The 15979-nt window shown below is 44.1% G+C and overlaps 2 protein-coding genes across 2 annotated transcripts in view; both read right to left on the bottom strand.

Annotated features, from left to right (window-relative positions):
* Window positions 1-6149, bottom strand: part of LOC147020510 (bromo adjacent homology domain-containing 1 protein-like) — a 78042-nt gene extending 71893 nt beyond the window's left edge. Inside the window, exon 1 of the mRNA XM_085895908.1 lies at window positions 5991-6149. The gene's annotated coding sequence lies outside the window, so the exon portion shown is untranslated. The remainder of the gene's footprint in view (window positions 1-5990) is intronic.
* Window positions 6150-6403: 254 nt separating this feature from the next.
* Window positions 6404-15979, bottom strand: part of CCNP (cyclin P) — a 106563-nt gene continuing 96987 nt past the window's right edge. Inside the window, exon 9 of the mRNA XM_085895906.1 lies at window positions 6404-7274. Within this exon, the coding sequence (XP_085752032.1) occupies window positions 7091-7274 (184 nt within the window). The 3' untranslated portion in view covers window positions 6404-7090. The remainder of the gene's footprint in view (window positions 7275-15979) is intronic.

Here is a 15979-nt window from a genome sequence, read left to right as displayed (position 1 = left end):
CTGTGTTGCAGTCCAATGATTCTCTCTTTCACAGGTCCTTTTTGAATGGGGAACTTTTTCCATTTTGGAAAGTTTCAAATATCACTCCAATCCATAAGAAAGGTTCCAAAACTGATCCACTTAGTCGACACAACCTTTTTGCCATCATAAGCAAGTGCAGTCCATCACTACGGTTGATCTCAGGCACCATCTCTTCTGCAGCAACAGTTTGACTTCTTACCAAGCTTTCCACCTTGGTTAAGTTACTTCCAGTGGCACAGCAGTGGATGGATGTGCTGAACCACAAGCAAGAGGTTCAGGGCCATCTCAGGATAGCACTAAAGCCTTTGACACTATCTGGCATCCAGCCTCGATTTCTAAGTTTTATTATTTTTGTACTCAGGGTCCCTTGCTCAAGTGTTTTTGCAGTTTTTTCTTGAAGCGGAAGTGGCCTTTGATGCTGACCTTTTCCATCAGGCTGGGTTCCCACAAGACAGCATCTTCGGACCAAAGTTATTCTTGATCTCGATCAATAATCTATCCGATTATCTTAAAAACCAACTTTTCCATTTTCTCTGACTACTCTGTGCAGAACAGTATATCACTCTGGTGAAAGACAGCCTTGCAGATGGAACCCCTTTCATCAGACAGAAACAAGGTAAGTCTCTGGGATTGGAGCAACATTCAATTCTAGCAAGCCACACCATCTCTTAACAAGGATAGGCAATTCATTTATCCAATACACTTTGGATAGCCACGGAAGAGATGCAGTCCCTGGAACTCCTTGGCCGATTTGCCACAACCTTTCGTGGGAGGATTATGGCATATCTCCAAACTGGTGGAAAAGGCTAGTCGCCAACTGGGTATTCTCAATAGAGTTAAAGCATTCCTGAGCAGCAATAAGATCATCAGTGTACAAGACTTTCATACAGAGCACCATGGAGTGTAGATCCTTGCTACGGGATGGTGCTCCTGTTTCCCACCTTGCTTTTCTTGAATCTTCATCATCTGAGTTTCCTTGCAGTTTTTAAGATCCTCGTGGAGGATCTCTAAGTCTTACTCACGTTGTTGTTCTTAATCTTCTTCTTGTAGACTTTTTTGTTTCACAGCCTACAGTTTTAATGGAAACTTCCTGAAACTTGGCATATATATGTAAAAACACCCTGCGCAGACAGTAACCATCTCCGATTTTGAAAATTCCTCCAAGAAAAAAGTTATGACGTCAAAATATCTCCGCTAATGGAAATTGCCTAAAAAAATATCTCCGAAACTAGGCAAGCTTTTTGAATTCTGTTTGCGGGAATCGAACAGGGCATGAGCAGAAATGAATTACCACACATGATACATCACTATGACGTCATATCAATTTTTATGATGTCATTCCTATTTTTTGTTTCACAACCCAGAGTTTTCATCGGATCTTCGTGAAACTTGCCATGTATATGCAGAAAGCCCACGCGCAGGCAGTAACCATCTCCGATTTTGGAAATTCTTCCTAGAAAAAAAGTTGACGTCATAACATCGCCGCAAATGGAAATCGCCTATACCATTATCTCCGAAACGAGGCAAGCTGTTTGAATTTTGTTTGCGGGAATCAAGCTGGGCGTCAACACAGAAAATTATTTATCGCAAACCTGATGAATCACAATGACGTCATTTCGTTTTTATGACGTCATCATTAAGAGGACGAGGATCTTAGCTCATTTGAGCTTGTTACGAAGATAGCAACATTTCCAAATGACCTAGTCCTTCCCATTCTGTATGCAAGTTCCTTGCTGTTCTTTCAATATCACAGTAAAATGAGAAAGCCATAGAGATGATGAATAGTGGAAAGAGAGAGAAAAAAAACAAGCAATGACTGAAAAGGAAGAAGTTTACAAAAAAAAACAAAAACAAAAAAAACAACACAAAGTCCGACTTGCATAACTCAAAAGCTTCATCGGGAAACTGCACTTACTATACAGTTTAGGATGCATGATTTACACATGAAAAAAATATTACATATGGTTCACCTAAAATAGGATGGCAGGGAATGAGTGCACAAAAATAAAAATGCAATTGGGAAATTTTTTTTTAAGCCAAACATGCATCCCATGCATGATGTCATGGCCTTTCTTTCATACAATGACTCAGACATGCAACTCGGGGATTCCACCACTGTTACATGGTAGAAAGCACACAGTCAGGTAACAAGATGGATTCACCATCCAAAAAGCAACTGACACTTGTTTTCTTGAGAGGCAAGGGAAGTTTCTTATTTTCAGCTTTGGTTGGTGATGAAACGGCAGCAAGTCAAGGTAACGTAGTGGGAATTTCTGTCTCACGACACCAATTTGCAATTCTGGTAACCAGATATTAATAAAGTTTAGTTGGAATGTTTTTCTGCAGTTGGTGGTGCACCTGTATGTCGGAGCACACTTTGTACTGCTATGTTCAATTGCTGTGCCAGAAGATAATATTTTCCCGTCCCGCCAGGATTCTTTGTTACCCTGGTGACGATCTTTTCTTTAATTTACTCAAACTGATTATTTGTGCCATTTGAGTATTTTGTAATACCCGTGTACAGTATCCCAGTATCACCGGCACACCATCGTTCACAGAATGTTGGTTTTTGTTTTGTTTTTTTGTCCCTTGATGTCCTGGCATGTGTTTTAGTCCATTATTGTCATGTCAAATATCGCATTTTGGTAACTTTTTTTGTGATCCCATAATCCTAAGAAGCCAATTACGCAGGAAGTGCGAGTTTGGCCATGGCCGAAACGAATCACCCAACCTGGAAAAACGTGATCAATCGATTTGCACCCGTGACCCTGTGCCAATGGACATCCCTAATAGTCGTTCTTTAGGTCCTCACCATAAGCTCAGTCATTCGTCAAAGTAGCCACAATAACCAAACTGAGGGGAAGCTGATGGCCATCAATTTACTTGCGGACCCAACACGGCAGATGGTTCACACCTGTTGGTGTCATTCTAAATATCAGGTTGAAAAGGTAGTGTGAGCAATATGTTTTCATGGGCGTTAAAATTACAGTTAAATCAGAGGCGAGAAAGTAGAACTACTCGAGCTTAAACAAACATTGAAAATCACCATGGGAGAGTTCGGGAGTTCAGAGCAGTCTCGTTTTATTTGCCCTTTGTCAAAAATAGGGCCTAGAGGTATGCGTACTCACCTCGGAGTTGTCGAGCATGGGTGTGAATCTCAATCCAGCTATAAAATGAAAACTTGGTGTTTTGCACACACGGCGATGTATGCAGTCCGTCGGAGATTAAACCGGACCTGTCTGCTGGCATCGGTCATTGGTGAAGTCGGCAAGTTATCTCTGGCACCCTGAACAAATCATCTTTTGTCAAACGTCAGGCCTGGCTAGCCGGGTTGCTAAAAGCTCGAGCAAAAATCTTTCCCGGCCGATCCCGTAAGAAAATAGGAATCATTGGGGCCATAAAAAGCAGGATTAGTGACGGATTGGTCCAGATTCTATAAAACGAGGAAAAAGCAAAGGCAACCAAAGAAGAAATACAAATGGAGTAAAAAAAACACACCGTGGTATTCAAAAAAAGAATCCCTTTTTGTAGAAATAAGACTTTTTCTTTTTAGTATTCAAACCCAGAACAGCTGCCCTCAATCAATCCAAAACAATGGCACGAAATTTTTATAAACCCATTTTAATCTTGTGAACAGATTTTGTCGAATTTGTAATCCTCTGCTATTTGGTTGTTGTATGGAATCACCAATGCAAAGTTATGGCACGCACGCAAGATTGGCCAATTACAGGTACACCTTTTTGGTTCATTCTTTCAAACAAAGCCAAATAAAAATAAAAATCTTCGGCAAGTTGTTCCAAATGTACCAGTCGTGCAACTAAAGCGTCAAGTCATACTTTTATTCTGCACAGGGTTGCAGACTTACCTTGAACGAATGAAACTGCCTCACCTTGCAATGTTGAGAGAGGTCAAGGTCATTTGTGTGCCAAAATTATTCTCACCCCAATTCCAGGTCCAACTGAAATACCTTAAAATGTCCCTCCACACTGGACTCACAAATAATACCTCCAAGAACCACACATCTGGAGTTCAGTCCCTGATAATTAAACACTCCCAGAAGGTGTGCAGGAGGAATTAAAACTTCACTGCACAACAGCCCTTCCTTCACAAAGCACTGTTTGCGTTCATCAGAGGGAAGAAACAGCAGTTAAGGAATACATTCCATACGACAGGAAAAGCAGCGGAGTGTATGATCGGCTTGGATCGTGCACAGTTCAAGGAATATTGGAGATAGCGAGAGGTTCCGGCACAGTCTGCAGTTCACTGGGGCACATTGTAAAGGAAAATGACTCCATGATGAGCAATGTGCAACAACAACAGGAAAATGTAGCTTCACCTGTGATGCAATGTGAGGGAAATGCTCGGTGGATGTGTGTGTAGACAATCTCTCCAATAGATATTTCGAGTTAGTTTGTGCATCTTCCCAAGACGAGTGTGTTTATGCAAATACGTCCAAGACATGAAATAATTTTCCACCAGGTGAGCAAGGTGCTCATCTCGGGTGGAAAAGTTTCAACGCTGCTCGATGTTCCAGAACGAATGCCAACGAAGTCTCGTGATCAAAACGATACGATCCTCCTCGACCAAAACTTTAGCGACCCAATGATTCCCACCCTGTGGGGTCGGTGGGGGGAAGGCTTTTACAAACAGAGTGAGAATGAAGCCGATTTGAACAGGAATTTGTAATTTGTTCAGGGTGCCGGAGAGAACTTGAACTTCGCAAAATACACCGCGGGATCTTTATCATACACCAAACACTGCTGGCAGATAGGACGCCTCGCTTAACGCAACTCCAAGGTATGGCACCTGGGAAGCACCAACCTGAAGGTTTAGTCGAGTTGGGAATCAAACAGATATCGGGTGGTTCAGAGGTAAGCACCAGCCGAAGAAAAAGCACCATCTTGTCGGGATGTCAAATCAGAGGATCATCGGCCAGGAATCTGAACCAAATGAACATGAAACTGTGCAGGTGGTTCCGCAACATGGTTTTTAAAGAGGCCGTGGTTAGAATACATCCCACCCCATTATCAGGAAACCCCCTTTGGAGGGAGGACAAAGCACCACCTGAAAACAACAATTTGGTTTTGGGTTAACTCGCTGTAAACAAAACGATATGCAAGTGTTCAGCAGCAGGAGCAGCAGCAGCAGCAGCAGCAGCAGCTACAGGAGCAGCAGCAGCAGCAGCAGCAGCAGCAGCAGCAGCAGCAGCCACAGGAACTGGGTGTTGAGGGTCGGCGGGTTCAGGTTAATTTGCTTCACACACATCGAACCACACAGGTGTGACACCCAAGGAGCTTTAAAAACCCTTCACTTTCCCTCCCTTTTCACCCTCACGCAATCCACTGACTAACGACCACAGCAACGTGCAGCTTGGAAGCGACAACAAAATGAGCTTCAATAAATAAAAACCAAATCCTCGTCGAGCGGACATCACACAACGGAAAGTTTCAGGGGGAGTCGAGGTAAAGGTAAGGCAAGGTAAGGTGTGAATTAGCTCATCAGGTGGAGGGGATAAAGTTGGCAAATGGAAAAATAACATTTAAAATCAGGAGATTTGAACTCCCCGTGGATGTCAAAACGAACATCCGAGGCCTCATTTGGGAAATCGTTTCCATTCATCCAAAAAGCATGTTTTAAGAGCCAGAGCAGGTGGGCACGACGTGGAGGTAAACGGTGTGCAATGAGGTGAGGGGAAGACGGACGTCGACCTAGGGGATGGATGGACAGCGAATTACGGCAGGATGGACAAGACCCCCAAAAGAACCAGTGGAAAGACGACGACCCAGAAAAGGCAGAGGTACGGGTGTGAAGATCGAAGGGAAGAGCGGATAAATAGTTTTAAAAGGGAGAAAAGTGAGAAGGGAAACAGGAAAACGGTGCGGAGTGTGCTCGACACAGACACGCCGGAGACAGAGACAGCGCGCCGAGCGAGGGCCCATCAAGCCGGATCCGCCACCGTCATGCCCTACCCCACTCAGTCGTAGATCCGGTGGCAGTGACCGTGGTTGCGGCAGAGGTCGCGGTGGTGCCGGGGAGATGCTCGCCTCGCTGCGCACACGGACGGCCCACCATGCTCCGGCGCCATGTTCCCCTGCCTGTCACGTGGTTGCAACACCCAGCTTCGAAAGCAACGAGCGATCGTCCGCACCCTCAAAAAAATTAAATAAATCCCAAAAAGCACCCTCGAGACAACGGCTTTCGGCACAGCACCTCAAAAGAGATCTTGACATGCACGCCAAATGAGAACACCCGAAAAATTAACACCCCAATCACAAGTCATCAGAGTCCACAAAACCACAACCGATAATTGATGAGCTGATAAAAATTGCACTCGAATGCGTTTTAAAATCCTGACAACCACCATGAGTAGCACCACTTCACAGTTGGTCTTGCTCACCAAGAAGAGATGCACAACCCCACCAAGTCCACATTGAAGTTATTTCTCTTCTACAGACAGACAGACAACTCAAAATGTGAATAGTCAAAATTCTCATCTGCAACCAACAACCAAGCCAAAGGTCAACAACGACTTTAATATGGAAATGGATGCACACCACAACAATTGCAACCACCAACCGACCTACATTTTTTCACTCACAGGTGGGATTTCTTTCCCCCCCCCAGCCCAATTACCTGATTGAAAACCAAAAGTCATCATGAGCAAAACACCTGATAAACAACAAATGTCACCAAAAGGTAAATTGAAAAAGATGTCAGGTGGGAGGAAAACAAAACAGAATAAATTTAAGGGATCACGTCGAACCGTGGTTCAAAATGACACACAAAGACCATTTCAGGTCGCAAATCAAATATCTATCAACTGGAACTACACATTTACAAACACACCCGACTTCGCAGGTGTCAGTTGTGTTGACAAAGCCAGTGTTAGAGTTGCTTTTGATGTTTTCAGGCAGCACAAATCCCTCGCTCGCTGAGAAGGGTCACAGCCATGATGGAGGTCAACCCGAAAGAAGCTCCAGAGCACGAAAGAAAGCCCGATCAGAAATGGTTGAACAATACTTCGTCTTTGGGCCGAATGTTCCACTGAGACCCCGCACGACCGTCCAAACTACTCCAGAGCTCCGTGCATATCGAGGGCACAGCACTTGAGGAAGTGCGAGGTTATGAGGGCTTGGCACGCACTGACTCCCATGTGTGATGGTTCGGCATATTTGGCCAGAATGGACGAGGTTTTGGGCAGAGAGAGCAAAAGGCCGGCCATTCGATGCATGCAGTGGTACAGCAACCTCTCACTGCAATGGGCAATTGAAGAGAAAGAGGTTTGGGATTGGGAAGATTGGGTGGGCAAGTGGGGGGCAGCGGATTAGCAAGAGTTGGACAAGACCAGCACAAACAGGCATTCATCAACATTTATTGTTGACATGTACAACCTGGATAAACAGAATTCACTTTGCCAGTTTATTTATTTAATTCCCCATTCATTTAGCATCAAGACACGGCTTTCAAAATGATGTGATCCACCCCAGAATGCTCAGTGCACACGTGCAGAATCCCCAAGAAATGGCGGTGTTCAGAGCATCATAAAGTACATTGTGTGTGCGGACAAGGTTGGTTACCTGAAATGGCTCACAAAGCTTCCAAAATAATCCAAAAATACTTGGAAATGTACCTGAGAGAAAGGGATGTGCCTCTTCAGAACAAAAGAGTTGGAGAACTTTCTCAGCTATCCGAATGGGCAGCTGCCCGTACTGCAAACTCCCGACCATGTGGGCCGGTGCAAGGCCCGAGTAGACAGGTGTGTGTTACACAAACCCCTGACGGATTGCTATGAGTGAATGGACTTTGAACCTTGCAGTAGTGCTACCTGTGAACATGGCAGGCTTGGTGATTTATTTAATGGACGTCTGCAATTGTAAAGACGACTCTATACATCGTTACCAGTAACAGTAACCAGTTCTTTGGCAAAGGACATCTTGATGACGTGAAAATACACAAACCTTGTGTATCTGGAATGGGTGCTTCTGAACACCGATGGGAAGGACATATCTGGGGCTCGTGAATGTACAGGGTAAGTTCATGTAATAATATTGGCTATTAATCATGATCTGTCCGACTCATCAATGATCTCTCCGACTCTGGAAAATCTTCTTTCTCTCTTTGCTGATGACTCCACCCACTGCCGTACCATCTGTCACACCTCAGACCAGCAAGCAGTAGCTTCTTCGCTCTCTGCAGATCTGGGTAAAATCACAAACTGGTCCAACACGTGGAACATGTCTTTCAATCCTGACAAATGTCACTCTCACGATGTCTCTCCGAAAGGACCGTCTACTTTCTCAACAATCCTCCAGAAGAAGTCCTTTCTTTCAAGCTTCTGCGTCTCACTGTCTGCCATGATCTTTCCTGGGAAAGCCACAGTTCCAACCTGGCCTCCAAAGCCAGTCGCCGACTGGGCATCCTCCATCGTGCAAAGTTCTTCCTCGGCCCACCTGAGCTCCTGACCACATACAAAGCTTTCATCTGCAGCCTGATGGAGTACTATGTGATGATGGATGTGAAAGGGAAGGAGAACCAGAATTGTCAGAATAAATCCAAGCAGCAGACTTCTCCAAATGAAACCCTAAGCACTTGAAAGTCCCCTTATTGATGATACTGACATCAGTGTCAGAAAAGAGGAGAAACAAGATGGGAAAACCACTGACCAGGATCTCAGAATGAGATAGCTTGTTGTCGGGAGTCATCACATGCAGCATATTTCCATCAGTCAGAACCATTTGTTGACAATTTTCTGGTACTTCGTTGCAAGGCAGAGCCGACTGCATAGCGAAATGCGTTTCCATCGACAGATGACCATGAAGTGTCCCACAAGGATGCAGTATCTACACTCTTGTCCTCAGGCTGGACACTGGCTTTTGTGCAGCAATGAATAGCCACAGCTCTCACGTGATATAGATCTTTCATTTCCACGGGATGATCTGATACAGGGTTTCTGCTGCTTTGATGTTCTGGGATGCACAGCACTGATGGTGGAGTGCTCCTGTTCCTCAATAGTCTGGCTCTGCAATCAAGCCAGCTCATCAGCCAGCATACAAAATGTCCTCCAGTTTCAAAATGTCCTGCTGTGTATTGTGTGTTAGCTCTCATTCGAACCTCGACAAGGTACAAATTTTTAATTTTTTTTAATCTTCCCTCAGAGCCCAATGACAAGGGCAAGAAGACTGCCAGCCACAAATTATCCGTTTCATAATTCTTCTATCAATGTCATGAAACAAGATTTGGCCAGTTCACGGAGTTGGATAGAAAATTCATCAAGAGTTTCTGAAGGAGATTGCACAGCTTGTTCAACAACATTCTTCAAAAGCAATATTCACCTTTGGTTTGAAATGCATGTCAAGAGTTATATTTTTATTTTTTAATTATAAAGAGTCAAGGCTTGTGGAAGAGCGAGGACACCAAACAGATCGGGACATAACAGACAACAAGATGCAAAACACATGCATTAGGTGGACAAGATGGATACAGAAAGAAACTCCAAGCAGAGAAAAATTGGAAGGAGGAGGGATTTTGGTGGGGTTAACGAGGGTAGAAAACATCATGATCTTGGATTGAAGATGATCTGAGATGGTGGCGAACAGCTGTCTTGGACCTGGAGGAAAGAATGAGATTGAAGAGGATGTGGAAATTGATTGCACAAGCAGGGGAAAAAAGAAAATGAAAAAAGAAAAGAGGAACAAGTGAGTGGTGGTGTGCAGCGATCCTGGATTTAGCTAGTTTCACTAGAAATGGGCTGATGGTGGACCGTATGTGCCCTGCAGAAACATGGGGGCAGAAAGAGCAGAGGGTGCAAGACCCGAAAGGAGGTGGTAGAAAACAAACAGAGACCACTGGACCTGTCTGATGATGAAGTGATAGACTCAGCTTCAGCGTGGGCCGGTGATAGACTGTGATAGACTCAGACTCCAATTATCTTGAATGCCTTACTTTCCATAGCATCAAGCTGAGCAAGATGCGAGGCAGGGGAGCCAGCCTAGAGGGGAGAGCAGGACTCCATGAAGCTGTGGATGAAGGCCTTGAAGGTGGATACGAGTTCCTGACGACATTATAGTGATTATCCTCACCAGTATCAGGTAAGAAATCATTTTTGAGTACTCAGGCCGATTTGAGGGCATTGGGAAGATTACTAATGTCCAGGTCAAGCTCGATATCAACAAAATATCATCCAGTGACATTCCATTTCAGAAGTGCAGTTGAAGAGTTGGAACACTCTCCCAGCTTGATATCATCGAAATGGTGTATGGTGCTACCTACCCCATGGTTTAGTCCAGTTGTTCCAATGCAGAAAAACATTCTGGGGTGCGGTTGTGTGTCGACATGTATGCTGCAAATCGTGCCATTGAAAAACAGCGCTTTCCCATCCAATCAAGATAACTTTTTGGTTGATCTGAATGGAGCAAATGTGTTCAGCAAGTTGGATTAAAATGCTGGTTACCATCAGCTCGAGATACCCAAGGACTCCTGCTACATCATGACATTCATTGCTCATGCTGGTGTCTTTAGGTATAACACTAATCTTTGGGGTGAACACAGCCTCAGATGTTCCAGTCATTAGTTCACAGGGCCTGGTGTTAGCTAAATGGTTAGGTGCTTGACTTGGGATCCTAGGATCTTGAGTTGAAGCCCGTTTTCCGTTGAATTAACACCAAGTAGGGTTGACTCAGCCTGTCATCCTGAGGTTGGCAAAATGAGTACCAGCTTGCTGGTGACAGGTAATCATCAGCATCACAGCTGCACCCTCAGAAAATGATGCAGCCAAGCAGCCACAGGCTGCATACGAATAACTAAATAAATTAGCTCTCATCTCTGATATACCAGGGTTTTGGAACACATCCAATAAAAAGTCATCATTTTTAGTAAAGACCAGGAATATCATGACCACACTCTTCATTCAGTGTTATCCAGGTTCCATGAGCAAAGTCATGTTAAACAGAGAAGTGTCTGTTCAGCCAATCATCAATGAAGAATTTTGGGCACATTCTTGGAACATGGAGTGTCACCTCAAGCCTCAAATACTTCAGTCTACAAGGAATGTGATGCCATCCATCCCACCCTCTCCCTCCCCCCCACCCACCCCCAATACCATCGAAAGTTTACAGTCTCCTCAGAAATGGCTCAGTACATGTCCCATTTCATTCTGAACTTTGCTGATGTTAGCAGCTGTCCTCTACATACACAAACTCGGAAGAATTCCAGATGAGAGAGGGGTCAGAAAGAAGATTCAGCTTTCCACAAACTCAAACTTCGATGACCTGACCCCAGGGTTCTGCAGTACAGTTTCCGACTGATTTCAATGTCAGCCCGATTGAAGTCAGTGCCGTTCTCGCACAGAAGTCAGAACTTGGTACGAATATCACTGCATAGTCGAGTCGACCTCCAACTGATGCAGAATCTTGATACAGCCAGACTGAGAGGGAGACCCTGTCGAGTATGTGGGCTGCAGAACATTTCCATTTATCTGTTGAGCCAGGAGTTCACAGTGATCTGTGAGCACAATCCTCCTTAAGGGGAATCCAAATGCTCAGACCACCTCGACGCTAATCGATTCCTCGATACCCTACAGAATAAATACGATGTCTTTTTCCCATTTGCGATTTATAAAGCAAGTAATTTTGTGATTAAAAGTCGAAATCATCTTCTTCATGTTTAGTAGTGATGTCGCACCTGGAAGTTGACCGCCAGATTTGTAATATCAACGGGTAACATTGCGGTACGATTTAACTCAAACGGTGAATAATTTTCGATTTTCCACAAATATGCAGAGTCGATGCGTCCTTGTTGGTTACAGTAATACAAACCAAGATGGTTTCACACAACACCAATGGCTGAAAGACCCTAAGTTTACCAGAAATTGGACGACGTTTGTCCAAAATACCCGAGTGTGGATCGGGCCTAGAAAATTATCGCTTTTGTGCTCAGAACATTTTACAGAGCACTATTATGAAACAACAGAGATTGCTTGATCTTGTGGTTATCTGCCACGATTGAGCAAGGATGCCATCCCCATGATCAAGCAGAAGAAACAGCTGTCGCTCAAAACTGGAAGAATATCTCTACCAAGCTACCAGAACATGTACACGGGTTACCACTCCCTCCCTCCACAATCACACCACTGTACACACACCCCTGCACCCCCCCCTCAATACCTACAACTACCAACCACACCCTCCTCCTCTCCCTGTCCCACTAGCACCACTTCCCCATCCACTGGGGCAGGACATCGGCATCGGCACATACCACGGACGAAATACAACGACCACAGACACAAATGGCGTCTCGGGAAAGTATGAAACGAGATGATCCCGCAACATACAAGACACCTGGTCAGCCTGCGACAGTGGCAAAGCATTTGCCACCCATTTTGTCTGCCATGTCCATGCTTCTGCTGGAGTAATATAACCGATTTGTCAATAAATCCAAAACCCCTTATAAATCATCAATTGAATGGAAAAACAACGCATCAATCTACAGTGAACATGCGACCTGCATTTTCATCTTCACCAACACTTCCATTGTCACCATCTTCGTCTGAGCCACTCGCACAAGGCTCAAAATCATACAGCCCCATAATTCCCCCAACAAGGTCCATCATTAATTTTGTCTCCAATGGTTTCTTCAAAATCTCACTGATCAGTTTCAACAAACTGAGAACCTTCAGAGTTGCTAATGACAGTGGATTTGGTATCAGAATACATTGTTTCTCCATGTCAGCTGCCATTTGGATCAAGGTGGGTTCAATGTGTGACTTCACTGGTGAAAATCGACACTCGTGGGCTTTTTTTCCAGCACTTTGTGATTGGCAAAAAAAACATCTTTTCCTTTAAATTAGACCGTGATTGATTTTCAATGGTTTTCAGAAAAAAAAATAGCATTTGGGTTCCCCTTTAAGGGCATTCTGAACAATCCACGATCTAAATCCATGGCTCAGTTAGAATGTGTCTATACCTCCGACCATTGATTCAAGGTTGTGAACAGACCCAGTAATGTAAATGAGGCAGACTTCATGTCTCATTATCCTGATTGATCCAAGAGTTCACCAAAACATGTTTCTCACATCAGTGATCACATTTGACATGCATATCAGCAGATCTTTCCACCTTTCCTCCAGCCATTGGATCAGATTAATTGTGCAACCGCTAACCGAATTGTCATCAGACATGGCAATCATTGGGATCACCTGCCACCTAAACTCCAGCCGTTCAAGCACATGCAGCAGGAGTTGCCCATCGCTGATGGCATCTGTCTCTGTGGTGATCGTATTGTCCCACCAGAGCATTCGCGATCAAGCTGTCAAGATTGCACATGGATCCTCCCAGGACATAGTCAAAACAAAGCAGTTATTTCGTGAACACATATGGTTCCCTAGGATAGACGGTTGGATGGAGCCTGCAGTGTCAATCAGCGACTCAGTTATTGTCACCAGTCCAAACGTTGAATAATGTCCCCGTCGAGTCCCTAAGGGGCCCGTGGCTGAAACCGTCTTTTGACTTTTGTGGATTTTTTCCCAGTGGTGATTATGCTATAGTCATTATTGATGACTACAGCCAATTTCCAGAGGTCTAAGTTCATTGGTCCATGTCTACAAACACTGTCATTTCTCACCTCGATACTATCACTGCTCGGCAGGGACTGCATGTGGTCCACCGTTCAACTCAGATAAGTTTCAAAACTTCGCCGATAATCTGGGTTTTGACCACAGAAAGATAACTCCTCTATGGCCACATGCGAATGGTATTGTTTAACAATTCATGAAGACTGTCCAAGGCAGTCAACACTGCTAATTTTCAGGGTCAGAACTGGAAGCAAGATCTCTCAAGTTTTTTTTTTCTCCATCAGTATCCAGCAACACTTCCTCCCACTTCTGTCAGTCAAGCAGACTTGTATGGCAAAAAGACACATGACCCCACTTTCTCATACATCTGAACATTTGTTCCCTGACCAATCGGTTCGCTCTCGAGACTGGTCTCAAAAGGAGCATATGAAGTTGTATGCCGACCAACAATCATGCCACCACATGACCTACCTTGGAGCCGGGTCATCACATTCTCGTGATACAACCACATCAGAACAAACTACACCATGACAACTCACGACCGTTTGAGGTGATCGATCGACTTGATCACTACACAACGACCTGACAGATTGTGCAAAATTTGATTAAATTCAGAGGTGTCGGGCACTTGTCAAAATTAGGCATATGGTCTTAAACTCGTATTAGGATACTCCTAAAGATCCAGGTGGATGCCGGATGAAAGTATGCCCAAATAAGGAATTAAAGCACATGCATGACCAAATATTGTAAATAAATAAATAAACCAATGTCACCCTCAGGGTGACCCATATCTTGCCAAAAGGTGACCACGTGTGACTTCTTTAAGGTCACACTGAGGTGAACAGGGCTGCTATCCACCAGGAGCGACTCCTTGAGGAATATCTGCCTACGAGAGATTCCAATGAGAATCGTTCTACAGAGTAACCATGAAAAATATGCGTTTTCCTCATAACGTCACCAAATGACATCATAATGTCTCAAGCTTGACATATCTAGAAAGCACTCATCGAGGTGTTCAATTTGAGGTACTACACGATATGGTTCCTAAATCTTGCAAGTTGCTCAGGCTTTTGCGATTCATTGCACCCAAGATAGAGAGGTTGGGATATCCCATCTGGCACGGTGTCATCGCTGCCACACTACAATCTGTGTCCAGTGAAATGTGTCGTGTCCACCAATTGTTTCTTCAAGCACATCAATGTTATTAAAAAAACAAAAACAAGGATTATACACCCTTGAACATATGGGGACATTCCAGAGGGAATGAAGACAGCCATTTCTTCTATATTTCTCCAAGATTTGTGTGGCAATGGAAGTGCGGTCCATTCTGCATCCTGTATCCATTCCAACTGTGTCCTGAAGAATTAAATTAGTCAATCAGACATGCTGAACACATTGCTTGGTGGAGTGCTTGTCCAAATCCCACAAGTTTGGCTGTCAACTTTCTCTTTTACGGAAACACCAAAGATCATGTCTTGTGCAATACTGGACAGAGTTCGTTTTGTATATTAATCTTTGCATTCTTCTAAATGTAGGACAGATATGCCTCCAAACACAATGTGAAGGAAGAGGTACAATGTAATAGGAATGAGTTTCTCCGTATGCTCTTGATAAATACCTGTCCAACCAGTTATGTCCTGGCATGTCCATCCATTCATTTCTGACAAGCAATGCTGCGTGAATTGTCGTGATGAACTTTCAGATGTTTGTCAGGATTTTCATCTTCAGATGATGGTTCATCTTTCGATGCCAATGAACTTGGGACGAGTTGACTAGACATTGCACTTGTGTACATCAGAAGAGATGCCTTGGTATCCAGGGGTCTCACAAAGCTAAATGCTGATCCAAGGTTTTTTTTGTTTTTTTTTCGTACTTCATTGTGGAACCTCTTGCGTCTAAGCCAAGTATGTTTTAGGTGCACCCATAATATATTCTGTTAGACCAGGTGCCATATCAATGCCATACATCACCACGCCATACACATTTCCTTTCTTGAGACTTTCAAGTATGTCATTGCGCATTTCATCCAGAAATTTGCGATGGATGGCAGTTATGTTGATGCTGTGACCTTCATCCTTGTGTGAACATTTTCACTTAAACAAGACAAGGCATTTTCTGAGATACTTTCCTTCTGCTGAAATAAAGTCACTTATTCCAACCAGCCATATCCTCATGGCAATCTTCCTGTGACATTTCAATTATGCTTTGGAAGAGTTACATTTTTCTTATCTCATAGACACTCTCCTGACTACCCGCTTGACAAAATACACATCGAGTTCAATTCATCCAGTGAACACAGTCTTGAGGATCTTGGAGCTGCTGCTGCATGTTCATCGTGCTGTTCATGTGAGGAGGAAGCTGGAGCAATTTTTAAAACTCACTGTTTCTTCT

This window comes from Eptatretus burgeri, chromosome 9, assembly GCF_056783735.1.
Source record: "Eptatretus burgeri isolate ZD-2024b chromosome 9, Ebu_testis_v1, whole genome shotgun sequence".
NCBI lineage: Eukaryota > Metazoa > Chordata > Myxini > Myxiniformes > Myxinidae > Eptatretus > Eptatretus burgeri.
Note: the sequence above shows the minus strand (reverse complement) of the source record. Positions and strands in the feature narration are given on the sequence as shown.